The sequence below is a fragment of the Leptinotarsa decemlineata genome, unplaced genomic scaffold (assembly GCF_025532065.1).
Source record: "Leptinotarsa decemlineata unplaced genomic scaffold, Ldec_3_MD MMD2_tig00001019_RagTag_RagTag, whole genome shotgun sequence".
Classification (NCBI taxonomy): Eukaryota; Metazoa; Arthropoda; class Insecta; order Coleoptera; family Chrysomelidae; genus Leptinotarsa; species Leptinotarsa decemlineata.
This window is the reverse complement of record NW_027412557.1, coordinates 5,811,367-5,834,934: the sequence shown is the minus strand read 5'-3', so window position 1 is coordinate 5,834,934 and position 23,568 is coordinate 5,811,367. Positions and strand designations below refer to the sequence as shown.

The following is a 23,568-nucleotide window of genomic DNA, read 5'->3' as shown; positions in this document are numbered from 1 at the left end:
GAAATATGAACTAAATGTTGTCATTCGTAATTCATTTCTAATTTCTTAACTCATTCAATCTCATCAGTAATCAATGGAATAATTACTTACACATAATGAAAATAAATTCATTTCCAAAATTTACATTGAAATATGTCATAGAAAATCATGTACCTGAAATGACTTGAATTCTTCATCTGAATAACGATGAAATACATTCTCATAATCAATACGTGGCCTAAGTTTTCGGTTTTCACGATTATAATTTTGTAAAGTTGCATTTCACTCTCCATCTGAACTACCTAGTTTCTGGAGCATTATTGCGACGCATCTACAAATCTCAAATTGTCGTATAAGAGATTTTGATTACAGTCAAACTAAATTTGTTCAATAATTCATACTTCTTTTTTAACATGAATAAAGTTATTTTGCAATTATTGAAACCTATTGTTAAGGTGTACCCACGTAACCTCATTAAAACTGCTACTTCGTTTTTTCAACCTCGCCAATTGCAATGTTTACATGAACGCTCAAAATGTTCCATAATCTATTCCACTTGAGTTTACGTCAGTAAAGGCGATTTCATATTAGAACGATTGCGATAATATTTTTGCGGTTCCGCAAATTTGCCTCAATTGTCAAAATACCCTGTTCATGTTGAAGCGGGCAATATCTAGGGATTTCATTGTTGAATTTTTAATTTTATTACATGAACCTGAATGATGACATACGACTCATACGAATTACGACTTTTAAGACCAGACCCCATCATATCAGAATATACGATTAACAATTTTCTCAAGTTTTGTTTAATAGGAGCGTGTCTGCAAAACCACTTATCTTAACGTTACTGGCTGCAGGGGTGAGGGGTTCTTTTGCAAAATGACTTTTCTTTAATGAGGGACCAACCAAATTCAATAATTTATTGAATAATGAGAGAGTGAGCCTGAAATAGTTGAAATATTTCTCTGGATCACTAATTCTCATTTATTTCAGCCACAAGATTGTGATATTCTCCATATTTTCTTCTATTTTTGAAAATATTTCCCATTATAAAGACGGAGTTTTCTCAATGAAGCTTTTTACGGTAAAGTTGATATAATTTGAACAACCTGACACATTTGTCCATTTCGGATTCAATTTCGATGTATGGGCTTAAAAAACGAGAGTCAAAGCAATATAACTACTTTGTATGTTGACGTATAACATTTTGCGGAAATCGCAAAAAAGTTCAATTTTTTCAACTTTTTTACGATAAACACGACGCCATTTTAATTCGCACTTTTTATGCGATGTTCGTTCCAACATGAACTAGCCTTAACGCTTGCAAGCAATTGGAACGGGAAAAACTGCAGTTGTGAGCGTTTTAGTGGAACGCACGGATGGAAATAATTAATGTTTTCCTCGAGTTTGACGTTTGAATTATTAAATCTAGATGTCGCCTTCTTCGTAGTCATTAATAATGGATTTGAATTCATTCAGAAGTGAAGACGCCGAAGAAGTCCATGATTTGCTGAGTGAATCGACTGAGTTTATTCAAAAACAAACCTCTCACCTATAAATTTTTCTCTGGAGAAACATTTTCAAACTAACAACTCATGCAATCCTCTAACTTTCTGAAACTGACACAGTGCAACATCATGCACGAATTTGAAATTATTTGAATGAAGTCTTCAAATTTTGCGATAGGTCCTCGAATTGCCTATTGCTGTCCTCACACAGATTACTTCATGGTCCCCAAACAATTCGAGTCCTCAAACTATCAGATAGATATATAAAAAGTTTGGGGACACTTCCTAAACTGATAAAATGTCCTCAAAGACTCAGTTAGGTACAGAAAAAAAAACATGCATAAAGTTATAGTCATAGATATATATATTGGCTATTATCATTAGCTGTTATCAGTACGGTATAGCGACATTTTGTTGCAGAAACAATACAAATGTATGCAGGGCCGTAGCGAAAAGAAAAACCAGGGGGGAATCCAAATTTTCCCAACTCCACCAGCAAAATTTCTCAACTTTCGAAGAAATGAAAGCCGAGGGATTAGTTACTACTACAATATATTAGTTTTCTTACTCAGCTATCCAAAGATTGGATGAATGCTTATGCCCGTTAGGGTATGCAAAAACAAAAATAAATTTTGGTGATTATAAAAATAATAATGGGAATTATTCTACTTTGGACTAAGGTCCTTGGTCCTCCACCATATCCACCATGTATAGGAATATTCAATACAAATGAAAAGAAACAACACCTAAATAATATCGTGGTTATTGTTTTCTACTATTATTTTTTCTATCTTCACGGCCCGAAATTTCCCAACTTTTCCAAGTCAGAAAAACAGCGAAAAGTTGTGAATTTTGTAAAATTGTCACTTCAAAATTTAGGACTGTTCAGGACTGTTCTCTTAACTTGGGAGAAATTAAACTTTTTTGAAGATTTCAAACAACTCAGAATTCTCTTCAAGTTATGGGAATTCCCAACCTTCTCCTGGTTTTTCCCTTTTCTTATTACCTCTCCTTTTCTTTTCTCTCATTTTTTTATAAATTTTTATTCATCTTTTTTAACTATAATTTCTTTCTATTTTCATGGCCCAAAATTTCCCAACTTTTTCCATCTTTTTCCCAAGTCGAAAGGAGGCTTCCCCCTAATCCCCCTCATGGTGACGGCCTTGAATGTATGGTGTCATCAACAGAAGCCAGCCGCATTTTGTGGTTTCGGTCAGATATCATTAAAGTCACCACGAGGCAGATGCTTGTGTGATATCCGAGACCAGTATACAATATAGATGATAATATTGCGAGTGGATTTGATACAATCAAAAGCTGGGAAAGTTCATGGAACAAAGCACTCAAGAACATATGTAAACCGCAGACACGTGTTTCTGGTTTATTAACTATCATCAGTACGGCATAGCCAAGTGCAAAGTTAGGCAACGCGTTAGCGTTGTTTTAGTACAAATTATTCCTATCCAAAAATATCGGATTGCTTCGTTCATTATGTAAAACAGTTGATTCGGACGGATTAGTGATACCACACCTTCATGAAACATAATGGAAAAATTTAACAATGACTAAACAATAGTACGGCACCTCGTAAAGAAGTTATAAACTTGCTTGAAGTACAAACAACGATCAAATCATTGTTCGAATTTAGAGGAATAGTATGGCGGGTTTCGTTTTTCGAATAGAGATGGCAGCAACATTGCCATCCAATTCATGACACATTCGATAATGATTTTTTCTTTCCTACATTTGACATCACACAGACAGGAATATAGTTGATTGTCCAAATCGTTCGATGTAGGAATAGGGACGTCAGTTTCATAGGAAACCACAATTTTTTTATACTAATGTATTGTTTGTAGTTTTATTCAGTTGTATAATAATTCATAAGTGCTGTGGGTAATCCAAGTAAGAAAAAATGTCGGGGGAACGTGAAATCCCTGCAGAGGACAGTATTAGAGTAGTGTGTAGGTTTCGACCATTAAATGATTCAGAAGAAAAGGCTGGGTCAAAATTCATTGTGAAGTTTCCCCAAGGAAGTGATGAAAACTGCATTTCAATCGGGGTAAGTGAGACATTGTAGTTTCCAAAAAAATTATTCATTGTTCTCTTTCACTTCAGCGCATATCTTGTCAAGCATGTATTTCTGATCTGATGTTCACAGTTAATTTGTACTGTTGTAATTACATTGAGTATCTTGTCTTTTGAACATCTTTCCTCAGTTCACTTATATTATTGATTTTTCTCTATCATTGGGGTTATAACATTGTTCAAAAACTAAGACAGACACCGACCTTGAATGAAATATTATTCAGACACTTTAACTTCTCAATCAGTTTACCAAATATCGCATTCAAAAAACACCATTGAGATTTCCGCAAGTGGAAATGTCACAATGAAATGTGTTTTTTGAATACATAACAATGGAATTTCATCCAGTATTGGTCAGTTCGATAATATTTTTTAACACAATATCTTATCAGCGAAATTTTCATATCACACTGTGAGTTCTGATATAATAGTATTTTTAACAATTCTCCCTATATCTCTGTCATATTAAATAAATAATTTTGTATCATTTTTGTAAACTGTAAATCAACTCATATGTGAATTAGAACAGAAAAATTCTACTTTCAACTATGTGGAGAGAATCATCAGAGCATTCAGAACTATATTTTAATGAATATTCATTTTCTCATTATATTTGTGCAAGGAGCAATTATCAACATTGCGGAACAGCATCAATTGCATTAGATATTGTAGTTTAATATTTCAACAGGTTTGGATTACGAAATAGTCTACATTTAGTCACATAAGTGTTCATGATTGAGGTACCTTGATTTCAACTGAGTTCAGAGATTCTTTTTCTAGTTAACATCAACAGTAGTAAAAAATTCCCTTGGAAGGCAAACTCATTAGGAAAATATACATTTTTTACCTTTTCATGAAAATCCTAAGTAAATAAATATAATACCATACTGGTTGAAAAAAAGGACACCAATTGGACCCTATTTATTTTGTGGCCTTAATGGGGTCCATTTTGCAAATCATTCCCTATAATTCGTTTTAGTAGGTGATTAATAAAATAAACAATTGACTTAACGATTGATAAGTTTTGAGTAATTGAATTTTCAATGATAACACCAAATGATTCACTAACAAACGTTACAAACACAAAAAACTTACTCTAACCAACATGGTTCAGTAACCCCTAGCAGAACCACTCTGAATTTTTATATTTATTTTCTTGCCATAATTTTAGGCTAATTTTGTTCTCTATTCCAGAATTTTTGGATCTTCATTTATAATAGTTATCGGGGGTTCTGCTAGCTCAACGTTACGTAGTGAAAGCCAAGAACAGAAAAAACATTTTGTTATGACGCAGCCTTACTTAATAAGATATTTTTTTGTGGTTGGGTTCTGCTAGCTTAACGTTGCTCACCTATAAAATTCTGGACCAGCTTGTAGACATAGATAGAAGTTAGACATCCGCTAACTCCAAACTTTCAAAATTGAATCAGTTTAGCGTCCACTGATATTTGGCCCTATTTGCAGATGAATACAGCAAATTATATTTTGAACTTGGTATTGTGCATATGAATTCATATGGTCGAATGATATTGATATAAGTGTGTCAAAGTTAATGAAAGGTGAAAGGCTAATGGTGAGTCCGCTATGAGTAATTCAAGAGTTTATGAGTGGTATAAGTGTTTCCAAGAAAGCCGTGAAGATGACTTCAAAATTAGGCCTCAGTCGTACCAGTGGGGGTATTCTGGTTGCCAAGACCAAAAAATGTTTGACAAGTATGGTCAAAAGTGAGGCTTATGCTCACTGTGTTCTTTGATTTCCATGGCATAGTGCATCATGAATTCCTGCCACGAGTTCAAACTACCTACAAGTTCGATGCAGTTTCAATCACCTGCTCACTCACAATTCATTGAATGTTTGTGAGTTTTTAGCCAAAAATAATACTGTAACTCTTCAGCCTCCATTATTCTGAAGCTCTCATTTCTGCCATGTCATTCATTGTGCTGATTTTTCAGGCATTTTCTGTAATTGCGGGTTCGCGCGTACTTACAGCGCGATTTGGGTGATATGGCTTCGTTTTGGCGCCTTTCAATGCTGTGTGGATCTTTGGTAGATATAGGAGAACATATCTACTAGATATGTTCTCTCTTCCTCTCTATTGAAGTTCTCTTGGTGTTTGTGTATTTCTATGGCATATAATTACATTCTTGTGAAATAATGATTTGACGTTGCTAGCCTCTCGGTATTTTCGAAAAGGGTCGGAACAGTGCATGTTCAGCGACTGATTAAAGCTTTGAGAATATATGAAGAAAGGTACGTTTACGACGAAATAAAACACCTAACAACTGTGTTACAAACAAACGGCTACCACAGAAAAGACATAATACGCGCTACGCGTCCAAGAGAGATGAAGAGATACATCAGTGAAGATCAACCCCAAGTCACTGTGTATCTGTCATACATAGAAGATATCACCAACCGAATAGGGAGAATTCTAAACAAGGAGAAAATTAACACCGTCATCAAACCAACGAAGAAAATATCAAAGTATCTGCAAAATACAGCAGAGATTCACCCAATTAACGGTAGTTTACAGGATTCCATGTAACTGTGGTAAAGTTTATGTCGGTCAGACGAAAAGAAGCAATGGTACCCGTCTAGTCGAGCACAAGCGAAGTTGCCGTTTGGGACAGACCGAGAAGTCTAGTCGCTGAACATGCACTGTCCGAGGGGGAACATAAAATCCTTTTCGAAAATACCGAGAGGCTAGCAACGTCGAATCATTATTCAACAAGAATGTATTTAGAAGTCGTAGAGATACAAAAACCCAAGAGAACTTCAACAGAAAGGAAGATAAAACATATCTACCTACCAAAGATCTGACACACAGCATGGAAAGGCGACAAACAAAAACCATGTCACGCAAATCGCTCGGGAAGTACGCGCGAACCCGCTATTACAGAAAGTCGCGAAAAATCGGCACTGTAAATGACATGGCAGAAATGAGAGCTTCAGTTTCAGTTGATATGTCAAGAAGAGTTGCAGTTGAAACGTTTGGAGATTGTACCTAAAGAAGACTACGGTAAAACCCGGAAACAAAACAAAACGAAAATTCCTGTTCTTTCCTGGAGTTCAATGCCAAATAATAATACTGTGCTCTCATCGGTCTGCTTTTGGGTACACTTCTATGAGTGTTTCACAAGAAGAATAAGACTCTTATCATATTACAGCCGTACCTATTTGTATTTCTTCTCATATTTTGATATTTTTAGACTAGTTTATTCGACTAATTTGACAGGTGTAAAATTATCCACATTCAAGGTCGTGCACCATGAAAAAATATTTAATAATTTTTTTTGACATGTAACAGTTTTGTATACCTACAATTTTTTCGAAAAAAAAAAGTTCTTGACCTAGTGAAATAAGGGAAATCTTACTGTTTTTCCACCTGGTTTGAAGGAGTGAAATATTTCAAAAATTTTGTTTCAGTTGTTCATTCTCTACAATTGATGAATTACATATTTCAATTCATAGATGTACCAATTCAAGTTTTGATCATTCGTTTTTTTTTAATTTTTCACATCATTTCCACCCCTTCAGACGAACTGAAAAATTCGGACGTGTTGTTTATCTTGTTCACCACCTTGTTTCACCACCCCAGACGGCCTTCCAGGCCGTGAAAATGGGGTGGTGAAAATGGGGTGGAAAGTTGAAAAAATCGTATCTTGGAAAATTGAATGTATACACCTACAAGTTTGAGATATGTTATCCATGATGATCTATTCGACAGAAAAAACTTCACGTCATAGTTTTTCAAGCCGTCTGAGGGGGTGAACATGGGGTGAAAATGTCAAAAAATGTCTTAACATGAAAAATCGACTTTGAGCAGCTACAAAATTGAGATATGTTATTCCTGATGATCTATTCGACAAGAAAAACTTCACGTTATAGTTTTCCAGGCCGCCTGAGGGGGTGAAAATCCTGAGGGGTGAAAATGGGGTGGAAAGTTTAAAAATTCGTATCTTCGAAAATTGAATGTGTTCACCTACAAGTTTGAGATAAGTTATCCATAATGATCTATTCGATAGAAACAAATTTACGTCATAGTTTTCCAGACCGTCTGAGGGGGTGAAAATATCAAAAAATTTCTTAACATGAAAAATCGACTTTGTACACCAACAAAATTGAGATATGTTATTCCTGATGATCTATTCGACTGAAAAAACTTCACGTTATAGTTTTCCAGGCAGGCTGAAGGGGTAAAAATGGGGTGGAAACTTGAAAAAATCATATATTCAAAAAATTAGTTTGTACACCCACAAGATTAAGAGATATTATACCTGACACCCGATTTGACGAGAAAAACTTGACGTCATATTTTTCCAGGCCGTCTGAGGGGGTGAAAATGGGTTGGAAAGTTGAAAAAATCGTATGTTCGAAAATTGAATGTGTACTTAAACCTATAAAATTGAGATATATTATTCCTAATGATCTATTCGGCAAAAAAAAACTTTAACGTTATAGTTTTCCAGGCTGTCTGAGGGTGTGAAAATTGGGTGGAAAGTTGAAAAAATCATATATTCAAAAATGGAGTTTGTACACCTACAAGATTAAGAGATGTTATTCCTGACACCCGGTTTGACGAGAAAAACTTCACGTCATAGTTTTCCAGACTGTCTGAGGGAATGGGTTTATATGAAAAAAATTAAAAAATCTTACTGTTTTTCCACCTGGTTTGAAGGAGTGAAATATTTCAAAAATTTTGTTTCAGTTTTAGGAGGTAAAGTTCATTCTCTACAATTGATGAATTACATATTTCAATTCATAGATGTACCAATTCAAGTTTTGATCATTCGTTTTTTTTTAAATCTACCTATCTGTCGGGTTTGAAATACTAATGAAGTATATTAAACATATTGATAACTCAATTTACCAGGACACTGAGTTTATTTCTTATTTTGTTCTTCCGTTTTTATTATATAGAATTTTTTATAGCATTATACCTTCCACAACGAACCGATTTGTGTGATGTAGGCCTGTTTAATTCAAATATACCATTGTGGCAACGCTGAGAGTCCCTGTTTATTCTTTTGCAAGACCATGCGATTCCTGCTAATATGTTAAATCAGTCGGAGTGAACTATTTCATATTACGAGTATAAATGAATTCCATGACGTGAAGTTTTTCCGTCGAATAGATCATCAGGAATAACATATCTCAATTTATCAGTGTGAAAGCAGCCACGAGTTCTAGCCATGGATTTGTCGAAGCGTCGCGCGGGACCCCATAATCAGCGGCTCCCAAAATGGGTATCCATTTCGTGGCCAGCAATGACTTTACACAATGATCGCAAAGACAAATCCATAATTCCTTCACATCATACGTGAGTGGGGATTTTTTTGTTCGAAAATATTCATTGAAGCATACAGAACAAAACCCCTATGTTGAAATATAATATATATATATATATATATATATATATATATATATATATATATATATATAATAATTTTTAAAGAAAAACCCATAATTTCTTCAAATATTTCATAGATGAGGATTCTTTTCTTGAAATGTATTTAATTTGGCATACAAAATGAGTCCCGTATGTTGAAATATTTTGTCGGGCAGAAACGCCACCCCCACACACACTTTCATTTTTTCAACGTTAAATTCAATAACTCCATGAAAATATTCGTGAATGAAGATTTTTTTTGCATAATTACATACTATGAGAGGTACTGAATGCGACCTATGTCTCAAAATATTTTGTCTGGCAGAAAAACTACCCCCTCATACCCTTTTATGTTTTCAAAATTAAATTCAATAACTCCATTGAAATATTCGTGGATGGGGATTTTTTTGCATAATTATATACTATGAGAGGTACTGAATGAGACCTATATCTCAGAATATTTTGCCGGGCAGAAAAACTACCCCCACACACCCTTTTATGTTTTCTAAATTAAATTCAATAACTCCATTGAAATATTCGTGGATGGGGATTTTTTTGCATAATTATATACTATGAGAGGTGCTGAATGAGACCTATATCTCAGAATATTTTGCCGGGCAGAAAAACTACCCCCACACACCCTTTTATGTTTTCTAAATTAAATTCAATAACTCCATTGAAATATTCGTGGATGGGGATTTTTTTGCATAATTACATACTATGAGAGGTACTGAATGAGACCTATGTCTCAAAATATTTTGTCGGGCAGAAAAACTACCCCCACACACCCTTTTATGTTTTCAAAATTAAATTCAATAACTCCATCAAAATATTCGTGGATGGGGATTTTTTTTGCATAATTACATACTATGAGAGGTGCTGAATGAGACCTATATCTCAAAATATTTTGCCGGGTAGAAAAACTACCCCCACAAACCCTTATATGTTTTCTATATTAAATTCAATAACTCCATTAAAATATTCGTGGATGGGGATTTTTTTGCATAATTACATATTATGAGAGGTACTGAATGAGACCTATATCTCAAAATATTTTGCCGGGCAGAAAAAATACCCCCACACACCCTTTTATGTTTTCTAAATTAAATTCAATAACTCCATTGAAATATTCGTGGATGGGGATTTTTTTTCATAATTACATACTATGAGAGGTACTGAATGAGACCTATGTCTCAAAATATTTTGTCGGGCAGAAAAACTACCCCCACACACCCTTTTATGTTTTCAAAATTAAATTCAATAACTCCATCAAAATATTCGTGGATGGGGATTTTTTTTCATAATTATATACTATGAGAGGTGCTGAATGAGACCTATATCTCAGAATATTTTGTCGGGCAGAAAAACTACCCCCACACACCCTTTTATGTTTTCTAAATTAAATTCAATAACTCCATTGAAATATTCGTGGATGGGGATTTTTTTGCATAATTACATACTATGAGAGGTACTGAATGAGACCTATATCTCAAAATATTTTGCCGGGCAGAAAAACTACCCCCACACACCCTTTTATGTTTTCTAAATTAAATTCAATAACTCCATTGAAATATTCGTGGATGGGGATTTTTTTGCATAATTACATACTATGGGAGGTACTGAATGAGACCTATATCTCAAAATATTTTGCCGGGCAGAAAAACTACCCCCACACACCCTTTTATGTTTTCAAAATTAAATTCAATAACTCCATCAAAATATTCGTCGATGGGGATTTTTTGCATGAAAACATTACTATGAAAGGTGCTGAATGAGACCTATATCTCAGAATATTTTGCCGGACAGAAAAACTACCCCCACACACCCTTTTATGTTTTCAAAATTAAATTCAATAACTCCATTGAAATATTCGTGGATGGGGATTTTTTTGCATAATTACATACTATGAGAGGTACTGAATGAGACCTATATCTCAAAATATTTTGCCGGGCAGAAACGCAACCCCCACACACCTTTTTATGTTTTCAAAACTAAATTCAATAACTCCATCACAATATTCGTGGATGGGGATTTTTTTTGCATAACTACATACTATGAGAGGTGCTGAATGAGACCTATGTCTCAAAATATTTCGTCGGGCAGAAAAAATACCCAAATAATTCACCCTTTTCCTCGTCACCTTGGGGTAGAGTGACAGACGCGTTTTTTTTTTCTTTTTGGTTTCCCCAGTAGGCCTATTCCACAATAAAAATAACAAAAATGAAATATAAAAATAACGTAACTTCAGATAATAAATTAAATAAAACTCTTGAATATATAACTTAACATATAAATAATATTAGGTATATATTATAATATTTAGCAAAAGTAACTTTAAGCTTTTTTTTGAAATTATAGACTGTAATGGTGAAATCATAAAGTAAAAATTTTTCTTTGTGGTTTTCCCAGTAGGCCTATTCCACAATAAATATAACAAAAATGAAATATAAAAATAACGTAACTTCAGATAATAAATTAAATTAAACTCTTATATATATAACTCAACGCATAAATAATATTATATATTATAATATTTAACAAAATTAACTTTCAGCTTTTTCATTAAAAGTATAGACTGTAATGTATGGTGAAATCATAAAGTAAAAATTAGAAATGACAAGATTGTTTAAACAATAGAAAATAAAAAGCATCTCAGGATCAAAATAAATTCAAAGTGTGTATCGTTCTACGAGTATTATTGTAATAGATTTACTTGAAATTGATTAATTATGTGGCAGTAAGAAAAATATGGCACAGTAAACATTTATGGTTTTTAAAACTGACACAAGAGTTGTGAAAATATCTGTGACATATTTTGCAATTGGTGTTCAGAGTTTGTGCAATGGTAAATCCACATATTAGACAAAAATCTTTTTGATTCAAGTCTGCATTTTCTAAAACTATTCCCATCAGGTCATTCCTGAATAAATCCATATTGTTTGGCTTCATCAAAGAATCATTTTTCAATATTTGACTGAAAAAATACAATACATATACCCCGCAGTTATATCCATCTCTTTGTCTGATATGAGCTATACTTTCCGTTTTTAACGTACACATTTCAAGTGGTAAACATTTGTTCGTGATTTTTACATAATTTTGAATGAAAATTTGTAATTTTTCTCTATAAAGGTCGGCCTCATTCGAAATATTATTATATCTGGGATCAATATATATGAACTGTTTAGTTTTCAAATCGGCTAAAGCTAAGACCCAATGGTCGCAATTTAGAAGAGTACCAATTATTATTGGAAGAATACTTTTTGAATTATCTTTTATTTCAGGTAGTTCTTCATAAAAAGTAGATTCTAATTCATTGCCGCAATGCATTATGGCGTAAGTTTCATTCGTTGTAAATAATAAAATGGATTCAAGAGGGTGTTGTTTATACAAAGCCGATAAGCAGTAATTCATTGCGAAATCTGTTAATCATTGCCTTCCATATAAAGTGTTGAAATCGTTAAATCGTAACTCTGCTGAAAAATTTTCCTTGTACTTAGCTACGACATAATTTCCGTATTCACCGCATTTATTATAATATTTTGGTATATAATATAATAGTTTTTAGCCATGATACATTCATACACGAATATTTTAATGGAGTTATTGAATTTAATTTAGAAAACATAAAAGGGTGTGTGGAGGTAGTTTTTCTGTCCGGCAAAATATTCTGAGACATAGGTCTCATTCAGTACCTCTCATAGTATGTAATTATGCAAAAAAATCCCCATCCACGAATATTTTAATGGAGTTATTGAATTTAATTTAGAAAACATAAAAGGGTGTGTGGGGGTAGTTTTTCTGCCTGGTAAAATATTCTTAGATATAGGTCTCATTCAGCACCTCTCATAGTATGTGATCATGCAAAAAAATCCCTATCCACGAATATTTTAATGGAGTTATTGAATTTAATTTAGAAAACATAAAAGGGTGTGTGGGGGTAGTTTTTCTGCCCGGCAAAATATTTTGAGATATAGGTCTCATTCAGCACCTCTCATAGTATGTGATCATGCAAAAAAATCCCCATCCACGAATATTTCAATGGAGTTATTGAATTTAATTTAGAAAACATAAAAGGGTGTGTGGGGGTAGTTTTTCTGCCCGGCAAAATATTTTGAGATATAGGTCTCATTCAGCACCTCTCATAGTATGTAATTATGCAAAAAAATCCCCATCCACGAATATTTTGATGGAGTTATTGAATTTAGTTTTGAAAACATAAAAGGGTGTGTGGGGGTAGTTTTTCTGCCCGACAAAATATTTTGAGACATAGGTCTCATTCAGTACCTCTCATAGTATGTAATTATGCAAAAAAATCCCCATCCACGAATATTTCAATGGAGTTATTGAATTTAATTTAGAAAACATAAAAGGGTGTGTGGGGGTAGTTATTCTGCCCGGCAAAATATTTTGAGATATAGGTCTCATTCAGTACCTCTCATAGTATGTAATTATGCAAAAAATCCCCATCCACGAATATTTTAATGGATTTATTGAAGTTTATTTTCAAAGCATGTACGGTTGTGTGAAGATAGGTTTTCTGCCCGGCAAAATATTTTGAGATATAGGTCTCATTCAGTACCTCTTATAGTGTGTAATTATGTAAAAAAATCCCCATCCACGAATATTTTATTGGAGTTATTGAATTTAATTTAGAAAACATAAAAGGGTTTGTGGGGGTAGTTTTTCTGCCCGGCAAAATATTTTGAGATATAGGTCTCATTCAGTACCTCTCATAGTGTGTAATTATGCAAAAAAATCCCCATCCACGAATATTTTATTGGAGTTATTGAATTTAATTTAGAAAACATAAAAGGTTGTGTGGGGGTAGTTTTTCTGCCTGGCAAAATATTTTGAGATATAGGTCTCATTCAGTACCTCTCATAGTATGTAATTATGCAAAAAAATCCCCATCCACGAATATTTCAATGGAGTTATTGAATTTAATTTAGAAAACATAAAAGGGTGTGTGGGGGTAGTTATTCTGCCCGGCAAAATATTTTGAGATATAGGTCTCATTCAGTACCTCTCATAGTATGTAATTATGCAAAAAATCCCCATCCACGAATATTTTAATGGATTTATTGAAGTTTATTTTCAAAGCATGTACGGTTGTGTGAAGATAGGTTTTCTGCCCGGCAAAATATTTTGAGATATAGGTCTCATTCAGTACCTCTCATAGTGTGTAATTATGTAAAAAAATCCCCATCCACGAATATTTTATTGGAGTTATTGAATTTAATTTAGAAAACATAAAAGGGTTTGTGGGGGTAGTTTTTCTGCCCGGCAAAATATTTTGAGATATAGGTCTCATTCAGTACCTCTCATAGTGTGTAATTATGCAAAAAAATCCCCATCCACGAATATTTTATTGGAGTTATTGAATTTAATTTAGAAAACATAAAAGGGTGTGTGGGGGTAGTTTTTCTGCCTGGCAAAATATTTTGAGATATAGGTCTCATTCAGCACCTCTCATAGTATGTAATTATGCAAAAAAATCCCCATCCACGAATATTGTGATGGAGTTATTGAATTTAGTTTTGAAAACATATAAGGGTTTGTGGGGGTAGTTTTTCTGCCCGGCAAAATATTTTGAGATATAGGTCTCATTCAGTACCTCTCATAGTATGTAATAATGCAAAAAAATCCCCATCCACGAATATTTCAATGGAGTTATTGAATTTAATATAGAAAACATATAAGGGTTTGTGGGGGTAGTTTTTCTGCCCGGCAAAATATTTTGAGATATAGGTCTCATTCATTACCTCTCATAGTATGTAATTATGCAAAAAAATCCCCATCCACGAATATTTTAATGGATTTATTGAAGTTTATTTTCAAAACATGTACGGTTGTGTGAAGATAGGTTTTCTGCCTGGCAAAATATTATGAGATACAGGTTAAATCCTCTTATCAATATAATGAATCAATATTCATTTCTCGAAGAACATTCTGCAGTGAATTCTCATTAATTATTAGAAATAGTCGTAGCTGTTCTCCAATTTACAAAACATTTTGGATGCCGCTGACGCCGTGTGCAGTAAGGCTCACGCTACAAACTCATGGCTAGAAATCCGTGGCTGCCTTCACACTCGTTCTCAATTTTGCAGGTGCACAAAGTCGATTTTTCATGTTACGATTTTTAAAAAATATTTCCACTCTATTCTCAACATTTCAGACAGTTTAATAAACTAGGACGGTTGTTTTTTTTCACTAAATCAGTAAATAAGCATATGTATCATTGTGAAAAATGGTAGGTGTGCAGTGTCGGTAAATGAAAAAATAATAATGCCATATTTTTTTCTCAGTGTATTTTGTGGATGTGGATAACTTCACACCCGTATTGAGGAGACGGGCGTGAAGTTATCCACATCTACAAAGTACACTGAGAAAAAAATATCGCATTATTATTTTTTCATTTACCGACTCTGCAAACCTACCATTTTTCAATATGATTATAGGCTTATTGACTGAATTAGTAAAAAAACAGAACCATCCTAGTTTATCAAACTCTCTGAAGGGATGAAAATAGGGTAGAAATTTTTTAAAAAAAGCGTAACATGAAAAATCGACTTTGTACACCAACAAAATTGAGATATGTTATTCCTGATGATCTTCCCGACAGAAAAAACTTCACGTCATAGTTTTCCAGGCCGTCTGAGGGGGTGAACATGGGGTGGAAAGTTGAAAAAATCATATATTTGAAAATTGAATTTGTACACCTGCAAGATTGAGATGTTATTCCTGTCACCCGATTTGGCGAGAAAAACTTCACGTTGCAGTTTTCCAGGCCGTCTGAGGGGGTAAAGATGGGGTGGAAACTTGAAAAAATCATATATTTGAAAATTGAATTTGTACACCTGCCAGATTGAGATATGTTATTCCTGACACCCGATTTGGTGAGAAAAACTTCACGTTATAGTTTTCCAGGTCGTTTGAGGGGGTAAAAATGACATTCTCTAGGCTTAGTGTGTGACAGAATTCTCCAAAATACCAAGGAATTCTATGTTATAACAGTTTCAATAGGATCTTTGATGAGATAAATTTTTTTAATATCTTCAAAACAACATTGTTCAATTATCTAAATGATAATACGCTTTATAGTCCAGTCATATAAGGTTTTACTACATGGATCAATAAGTCCCGAGACTAACCCAGAGATGGCGCTCTTAGTAAACCAGTAACCACGTCTTTCTAGAGTACTAACCTTTGCTTGAAACGTGTCGAAATTTTAAGTCGATCGGACCAGAAACAGCTGAGTTATCGAGGTTAGAGTAAAGTCGTTTTGTAGTTTGTTTAAAAAATGGAAAAAAACCGAGTTTCGTGTTCTGATAAAACATTGTTTTTTAATGGGTAAAAACACCGTGCAAGCGAAAGAATGGATTGAAAAATGTTACCCGGACTCTTGTCCATCAAAATCAACGATTTGTCGGTGGTTTGCCGAGTGAGTGAAGTGACAAAAATTGTAATGAAAGATCGTAAAGTGAACCTCCGTGAGATTGCTGAGATGACACAGATATCATATGGAAGTGTATTTACTATCCTTCATGAAAAATTGAGCATGAAAAAGGTTTTTTCTAAGTGGGTGCCGCGATTGCTTTCGATGGAACAAAAACAGCAACGAGTCGATGATTCAGAAAGCTGTTTATCGCTATTTACTCGCAACAAAAAAGATTTCTTGCGTCGTTACGTGACCATGGACGAAACATGGATACATCACTACACTCCAGAGTCAAAGCGGCAGTCATCTGAGTGGCGCACAGCTGGCGAAAGCCGTCCGAAACGTCCGAAAACGCAGCAGTCAGCTGGCAAAGTGATGGCGTCAGTTTTTTGGGATGCGCATGGCGTGATTTTCATTGACTACCTCGAAAAAGGTAAATCGATCAACAGTGATTATTATATTGACTTACTGGTACGTTTGAAGGAGGAAATCGTAAAAAAACGACCGCACATGCAGAGAAAAAAAATCCTTTTTCACCAAGACAATGCACCTTGCCACAGGTCGATGAAAACAATGGCAAAATTAAACGAATTGGGCTTTGATCTGCTTCCCCACCCCCCATACTCACCAGATTTAGCCCCCAGTGACTACTGGCTCTTTGCTGATCTTAAAAAAATGCTCCAGGGAAAAAGATTTGGCTCAAATGAGGAGGTCATCGCTGAAACTGAAACTTATTTTGAAGCGAAAGATACATTTTTTTATAAACATGGTATTGAAAAATTGGAAAAGCGTTGGAACCATTGTATCACCCTAAAAGGAGATTATGTTGATGAATAAAAAAAAATTTTGTAAAAAAAATGTTGTTTTCATTGTTAGTCTCGGGACTTGAACCATGTGTTATCTGCGGAAAAATTCCTACTGAGCTGAATTTTGGTATACACCTTCATTATGGCGTTTTAATGAAGATGTGAAAAATCGACATTGATATCGTGCCGGCTAAAAAAGTTATAAGGGTCAAAAGGTCACGAAAATCGTTTTTCGCGAATATCTCACCTATGGCTCGGAGGTCAATAAAGGTCATTATAAAAATTATTCCTCATACGATTATCTACAAAAAATGTATCTTGCATTTTTTTGTAAAATCAACCGTTTTCGGACTAGAGCGCTGAGAAAGCGACTACATTATGATGATGCACTCGTTTTCGCACCACCTTTGAGGTAGAATACAAGGCGTGTTCTTTTTTACATGGTTTTCCCCGTAGGCATAATCCATGAACTGTAATAAAAGGGTTTTTTTATTTTATGCTCAATACTTTTTTATTTGTACATTGAAAAATAGGAAATTTCTCAGCTCAGTAGGAATTTTTCCGCAGATTGAGGTTAAAAAACCTAAAATGACTGGATTATTATACAATAGAGGAGTGACTCACTTGAGTAGAAAAAATTGTGATTTTTCTTTTAAACGACATGTTTCCTAACCTGTTTATATCAGAAAGCCCATGGTTTACACCATTAAAGGCCTTACTGAGGTGATGATGCTTTTAGAACGTCGTGAAAGATATGGAATTAGATTTCCAGTTAATTCAAGAAGCAAGATAATACAATGAAAGATCTGAATTATTTAATAACGTCTTTTTGTCTTTGGGTGATTAAATACATTTTGAAAACAGTATCGTGAAGATTATTTCACAAGGCCGCCGATTTCAGAACGAAACAGTTTTTGAACAGTGTAGTTACAAGTAAAGTCCAGCGTGATTGGTTTATCCAGTTTTCAGGGTACTCATCACATATACTACTCTCGATAAAATTAAGCAGGCTAAGTCACTTCCTGCTTTAGTATTTGTATAAAAAAGACAAGTTTCCAACCCTCTACCGATACTTCAGACTATTAAGGTTGACAGTAAAGTTTGAATCTCCAATCAGGCGGATGTCTCCTTTCCTGATAGAATATACTAAGCATCAGGGTATGCTTTGGGAGGAACTCCTGAGTGCTAGAAATTATTCCGTTTTGATCTTTATGAGTATCGAAAAATGGTTCAATTTGACATTTATCAGTCATCAAAAGTTCATGATGTCTGTAGAACTTTCACTTCCAATTAATATTCTGAGAAACTTGCTTACTATTCTAGCATCTAGTTACATATCAAGATATAATACTTTCTAGTGGAAACATGCCCACACTGTGTTGATTCTTTATTTACACTTAGGAGCAGTTTCTGGAGCTGTAGTGTTCGTATAAATTGTTGGCAAAGAATGTTGCATGAATCTAGCTTTAAATTCTAGTATTGAAAAAAGATATCGTTATTATGGCTACACCAAGTCAATTTATGTAAACTTACCATTGTCAAATTAATATTTGGAAAATGTTACCTGAGAAAATTGTGGCTAAAGTTCATACTTTTGTATTTTTCTAAAATGGAACTAATTCTGTTTTCTTACAAGTGACTTTGCACACAAGTTTTGAATATTTTTAGGTAAATTTGCAAGAGTTCTGAAATGATGGTATTATGCTTGGCTCAAACAATAAGACTATGTCGTTGGTATGACTTGATCCCCGAAACCACGCTGTTCATAAGTACTATTAATAACCAATTTTTCAACAGATACACTAAAAATATTTTACCCAGCCTAAATTATAAAATCCCTGAATGCCACATGAATACTATATTTAGTCGGATTATTTTTTCTAAGGCAGTTTCAAGTGCCGTTGCACACCAGTTTTGAATATTTTTAAGGAAATTTGCAAAGATTCTGATATAATAATATTATGCTTGCCTTAAATAATATAAAGATTATCAGTTTAACTATTATTTTTCGGGTTAGAAGGCTGTGAATTTTTGAAATTTCTTTCTGACGTTTCGCTGGCTAGTGACTAGCTTCCTCAGAGGTTTATACAACCTGAGTTATTATCTCCTATGACTAGATATTACGGCTGCGTAACGCGTATTTATTTTGACTCCTCAGGTAGTTTGGTACGCTAATACTTGTACCTGCATTAAGTACATTACATAAAGCGTTTTTATGTTGATTCAGATAGTCTGGTGTAATAATACCTGTACCTGGATTTGGTAAATTGTCAATAACGTTGACCCTTTTCTACCTGCCGTAATGCTGTTTGTTTGATATTCTTGAACTTCTTACAATGGGATTCCATATTCGATTGAGATTTACAGCAACTTCTTTTCTGATGAAATAATCCATGTGTTAGTGGATTTTTATTGCCTCCCGTACCAGTCTGCTATGGTATCTCTGGTCGGGGGCGTAATAAGTTCTGTGTTTTCGAATAGATTCCTGTATTTCCTTCACTGAAACTGCCACAGCTGACTTATCTGTTTGCCTACGCAGTTTCTTTCATGCTCCTTCAGTCTTGTTTCCATTATTCTTTTGGTGGTTCCGGCGTATACCTTCCCACAAGTGCACGGTATGCGATAAACCCATGTTGCTGATAGTGGATCCCTTTTGTCTATATTCGACCTGAGGCTTTGTTAAGTCTTTTTGGTGGGTTTGAAAACCGTTGGGTTTTCCTAAGAGTTTTCCAATTCTGTCTGTGACCCTAGGGATATTAGGTAGATACCCGCGTGCAACTATCTGAGCCTTCTCCTCGTTTCGAGCCGCAGAAGTTTTTAGTTCATGGCTTTGTTGATCTCGAGTACACAGTATCCATTCGATCTCATGTTCACTTGAAGATATTCCAGTTCCAGTGTGCAGGTACTTATCCGTGTGGGTACCTATCCGTGTGCAATACAAACACACGGATAATTTCAACAGAAGAGAAGCAATAAGGAATCCCATTTTGAGAAGTTCAAGAATAGTAAATAGCTTGACGGCAGGTAGAAAAGGGCCAACGAACATTATTTACAATTTACCAAATCCAGGTACAGGTATTATTACACCAGACTACCTGAATTAACAGAAACACGCTTTACGTAATGTGCCTGAGCAATGTACAGGTATTAGCCTGCCTGATGAGTCAACATAAATACGCGTTACGCAGCTGTCATATCCAGTCACCGGAGATATTAACTCAGGATGTATAAACCTCTGATGAAGCTAGCCACTTGCGCCAGCGAAAGCCGCGAAAGCCTTAACCATTTTAATGAAATTGTCTGACCGGAGCCCCGAAAAATACTAAGTTTTTCAGTCGGATTATTTTTTCGAAGGCAGTTTCAAGATATGCTGAGATCAGCTATACTACGAAATCACTCAGTTTTTGTAAATTTAACATTTGTTTTTAAGGCAACTGTCATAATTGTGATCAAAATGAGTCTGAAAACTATATCTCCTCGAACAGTCTTCACAGTATTGGTACATGGGGCGTTACTTTCCCATTTTGGGGACTTTGTTTACGATCGTGGTCCAGCTGTTTGATGAACGAGAATCATTTGCAAGACAATCCTCGCATAAATGTCTATCCTTGCAACATATTTGTCGGATATAACTTAATGTCCAGATTGGTACTAGCCAGGGAAGTAGTTGTTTTCCGGCATTCGAGATTTTCATTTTCTTATACCAGAATTGAACTGCTATTGAATGATGACTGACATAAGCATACTAACGACAAGCTTATTGATTTATTTCAAGCTTATTCTCAGACATGAATGAATGTGATATGGCTCGTTTAGCGAGAGAATCATCTGTTAAAAGAATTCTATTCATGATCCTTAGTTGGACTTACCAGTCCAACTGAGGATGCTACTGTGTAGAAAAACGCGTATTGGAAATCAAGTCTATATTGTGAAAATTTATAATTATTATCATGAATAGTGTTATTGATTTTGACCAAGTAACGGGTCAGTGTATTCAAAAATATTGAAAAATGGCCAAAGAAGACGGGATTATAAAATTATCTAAATTTAGGAACCTGAAAGAATAACAACGTATAAATCTGTTAGTTTAGCAAATTATATATTGTTATAAATATTATTCAATTAAAAACCGAAACGTCTGGTTTGATGAAAATAATATAGGTTTATATGTAGCGTTAAACTTTTCATAAATCGTTCCGACGTGATCTTTATACAAAAATAGATTCATTGAACTACAGAAAAATTTAGTGACGCCACATAATAAAATTAACCGATGTATAATGGGAAAGTGATGTACATTCGTTGACTCTCAGGAAGTGTTTCGTCATGGTCATTGGCTGAGCGTGAAATCTGTTTTTTCTCCATCAGAATAAGTAGGTATACGTTATAGATAGAAATAAAATTTCGCTTGTATCATATCAAAAATGTCCTTAGAAGTTATCGACTCTCCCAAAATGCGTATTTGCTCGATATGTCGATAATGCTTAATATACAGTGTTTTCAAATCCGGACGTCCAGAAAGAAAATTAGTTTTGTCCAATCAAGGCACTCTAATATCTTACTGCGTTATCTAATTTTTTGTAGTATTTTGAGTCGAGAATTCTTCATTTGTAACAACATGTTTTTTATAACATAATCCTTATGAATTGGTCTTTCACTCATAAAATAATCAGCTACTTAACATCAATGCAAGTTGCAAAAGTTTTCATAGAAATTAAATAGTTTCGTTCGAGCAAAGCAGATCTGAATTTTTTGTTTAAAATAACGCGAATTTTCGAAATGTCTACAACATCTATTCGAATTTCGAATTCAAAACGTAAAATATCAATAATTTGTTTTGGACGCACTTGGTCAACCAAATTGACATGATTCGGCAAAATATATCAAGAAGTAGGTATTATGACAAAACATTAATTCTCCATTTGATAGTTCTCTCTCTATCTAGTTTGGATGGTCGTTGCTTCCTAGCGTCAGGCGCAAATGACCAATGTTCCTCCTGTTGGATGACAGGAGCTTCGTCGGGTGGCGCAGCGGTCTTGCACGAAGCAATGCTGCCACCCATTTTTTCAAACCTTTCTTCAATTATAAAAAGAATTTGATTTTTATGAAGTCGCCTACTGCTTGGGAGACCTTTTGGGTTTTTTCCCACATATACAGCCCCTTTTACGTGGTTATCCGAACCACCCCGGCCTGGATACCGGCGTGAATAAAGGGGGCCCTTTATTCATAACTTTTTTTTAAAAGACACTCATACATTTCAGTTATCAACACAATGGACTAACACAACACAAAAAGGTGCCCCACGATAGCACATGGCATCCGCGTACCTTCTTTGTGGGCGGACGTTATCAGCACGTCCGTCCACTACCACGGGCACCACGGAACTCTCATCTCTCATATGACAGTTTAAGCTAACAGTGTCATAATACTCATTATTTACTGCAGTTTCATTTATGTTCTACACAAATATTTGGAAATAAGTTAGCATATTCTATGGAAAATGGAGGGACTATACTCTTTTCATATTTATATTCGAACCTCTATCTATCGGTGGTAAATAAATACCAGTAATTTACTGATAGAATTTATTGTTACTTTCTAGTTTCCGTGCAAAATTTGAACCTTTGGCTGTTGTTAAAATTTACTCTCGTTTTCGTTTGGGTTTTCATTTATGTAAATTTATGTATGTATTATGTTACGTATGTTTCATTTATGTATGTTCCATGGCTTATCATCTACAAACACACCTTTTTAAACTGAATAACATGACAGCTGACAGTGTCAATTGTTTTGTGTCTCTCTCTTTGTTCTTCAACCTCGTGGCTTCTACCGGTAATCCATAATTTTGAAACAATTAACGATTTTTAGTAAAATTTTAATGTAATATTCTTCTTTGTATCCTGTGAGGAGCCAACCTCTTTTATTTAGTGACTTGTTTATTGTATTGACATGTTTCAATTGTTTAAATGTAACATTCTTTTCGACACTGCCAACGTCACTAACAGTAAGTGTGACCTTTCATATTAATAATTTTTCATAGTATATTACCATCATACAAAATTTGTAGCTTTTCCCTGAGGATGATAATAAATTTTATCGAATATTGGAATAACTTGTGTCATAAGAGTACACTTCCGTTCTGCTGATCACCCAAAGAAAATTCCCAAGTTTTGTTCTTAACTAGTCAGCAAAGACTGTCCTTCAATATATATATATATATATATATATATATATATATATATATATATATATATATATATATACAAATATGAAAGTTATTGAGTGTCTTGATATAAAAACAGAAGTTAATATCGGACATAGCACTCATGAAAGTGGCAAACCATAGACACGTGT

At 34.4% G+C, this 23,568-nt stretch overlaps 1 protein-coding gene across 1 annotated transcript in view; it reads left to right on the top strand.

Moving 5' to 3' along the window:
* The first annotated feature begins 3,225 nt into the window (after window positions 1-3,225).
* Khc (Kinesin heavy chain) overlaps window positions 3,226-23,568 on the top strand; it is a 71,002-nt gene continuing 50,659 nt past the window's right edge. The window contains exon 1 of the mRNA XM_074175402.1: window positions 3,226-3,552. Within this exon, the coding sequence (XP_074031503.1) occupies window positions 3,406-3,552 (147 nt within the window). The 5' untranslated portion in view covers window positions 3,226-3,405. The remainder of the gene's footprint in view (window positions 3,553-23,568) is intronic.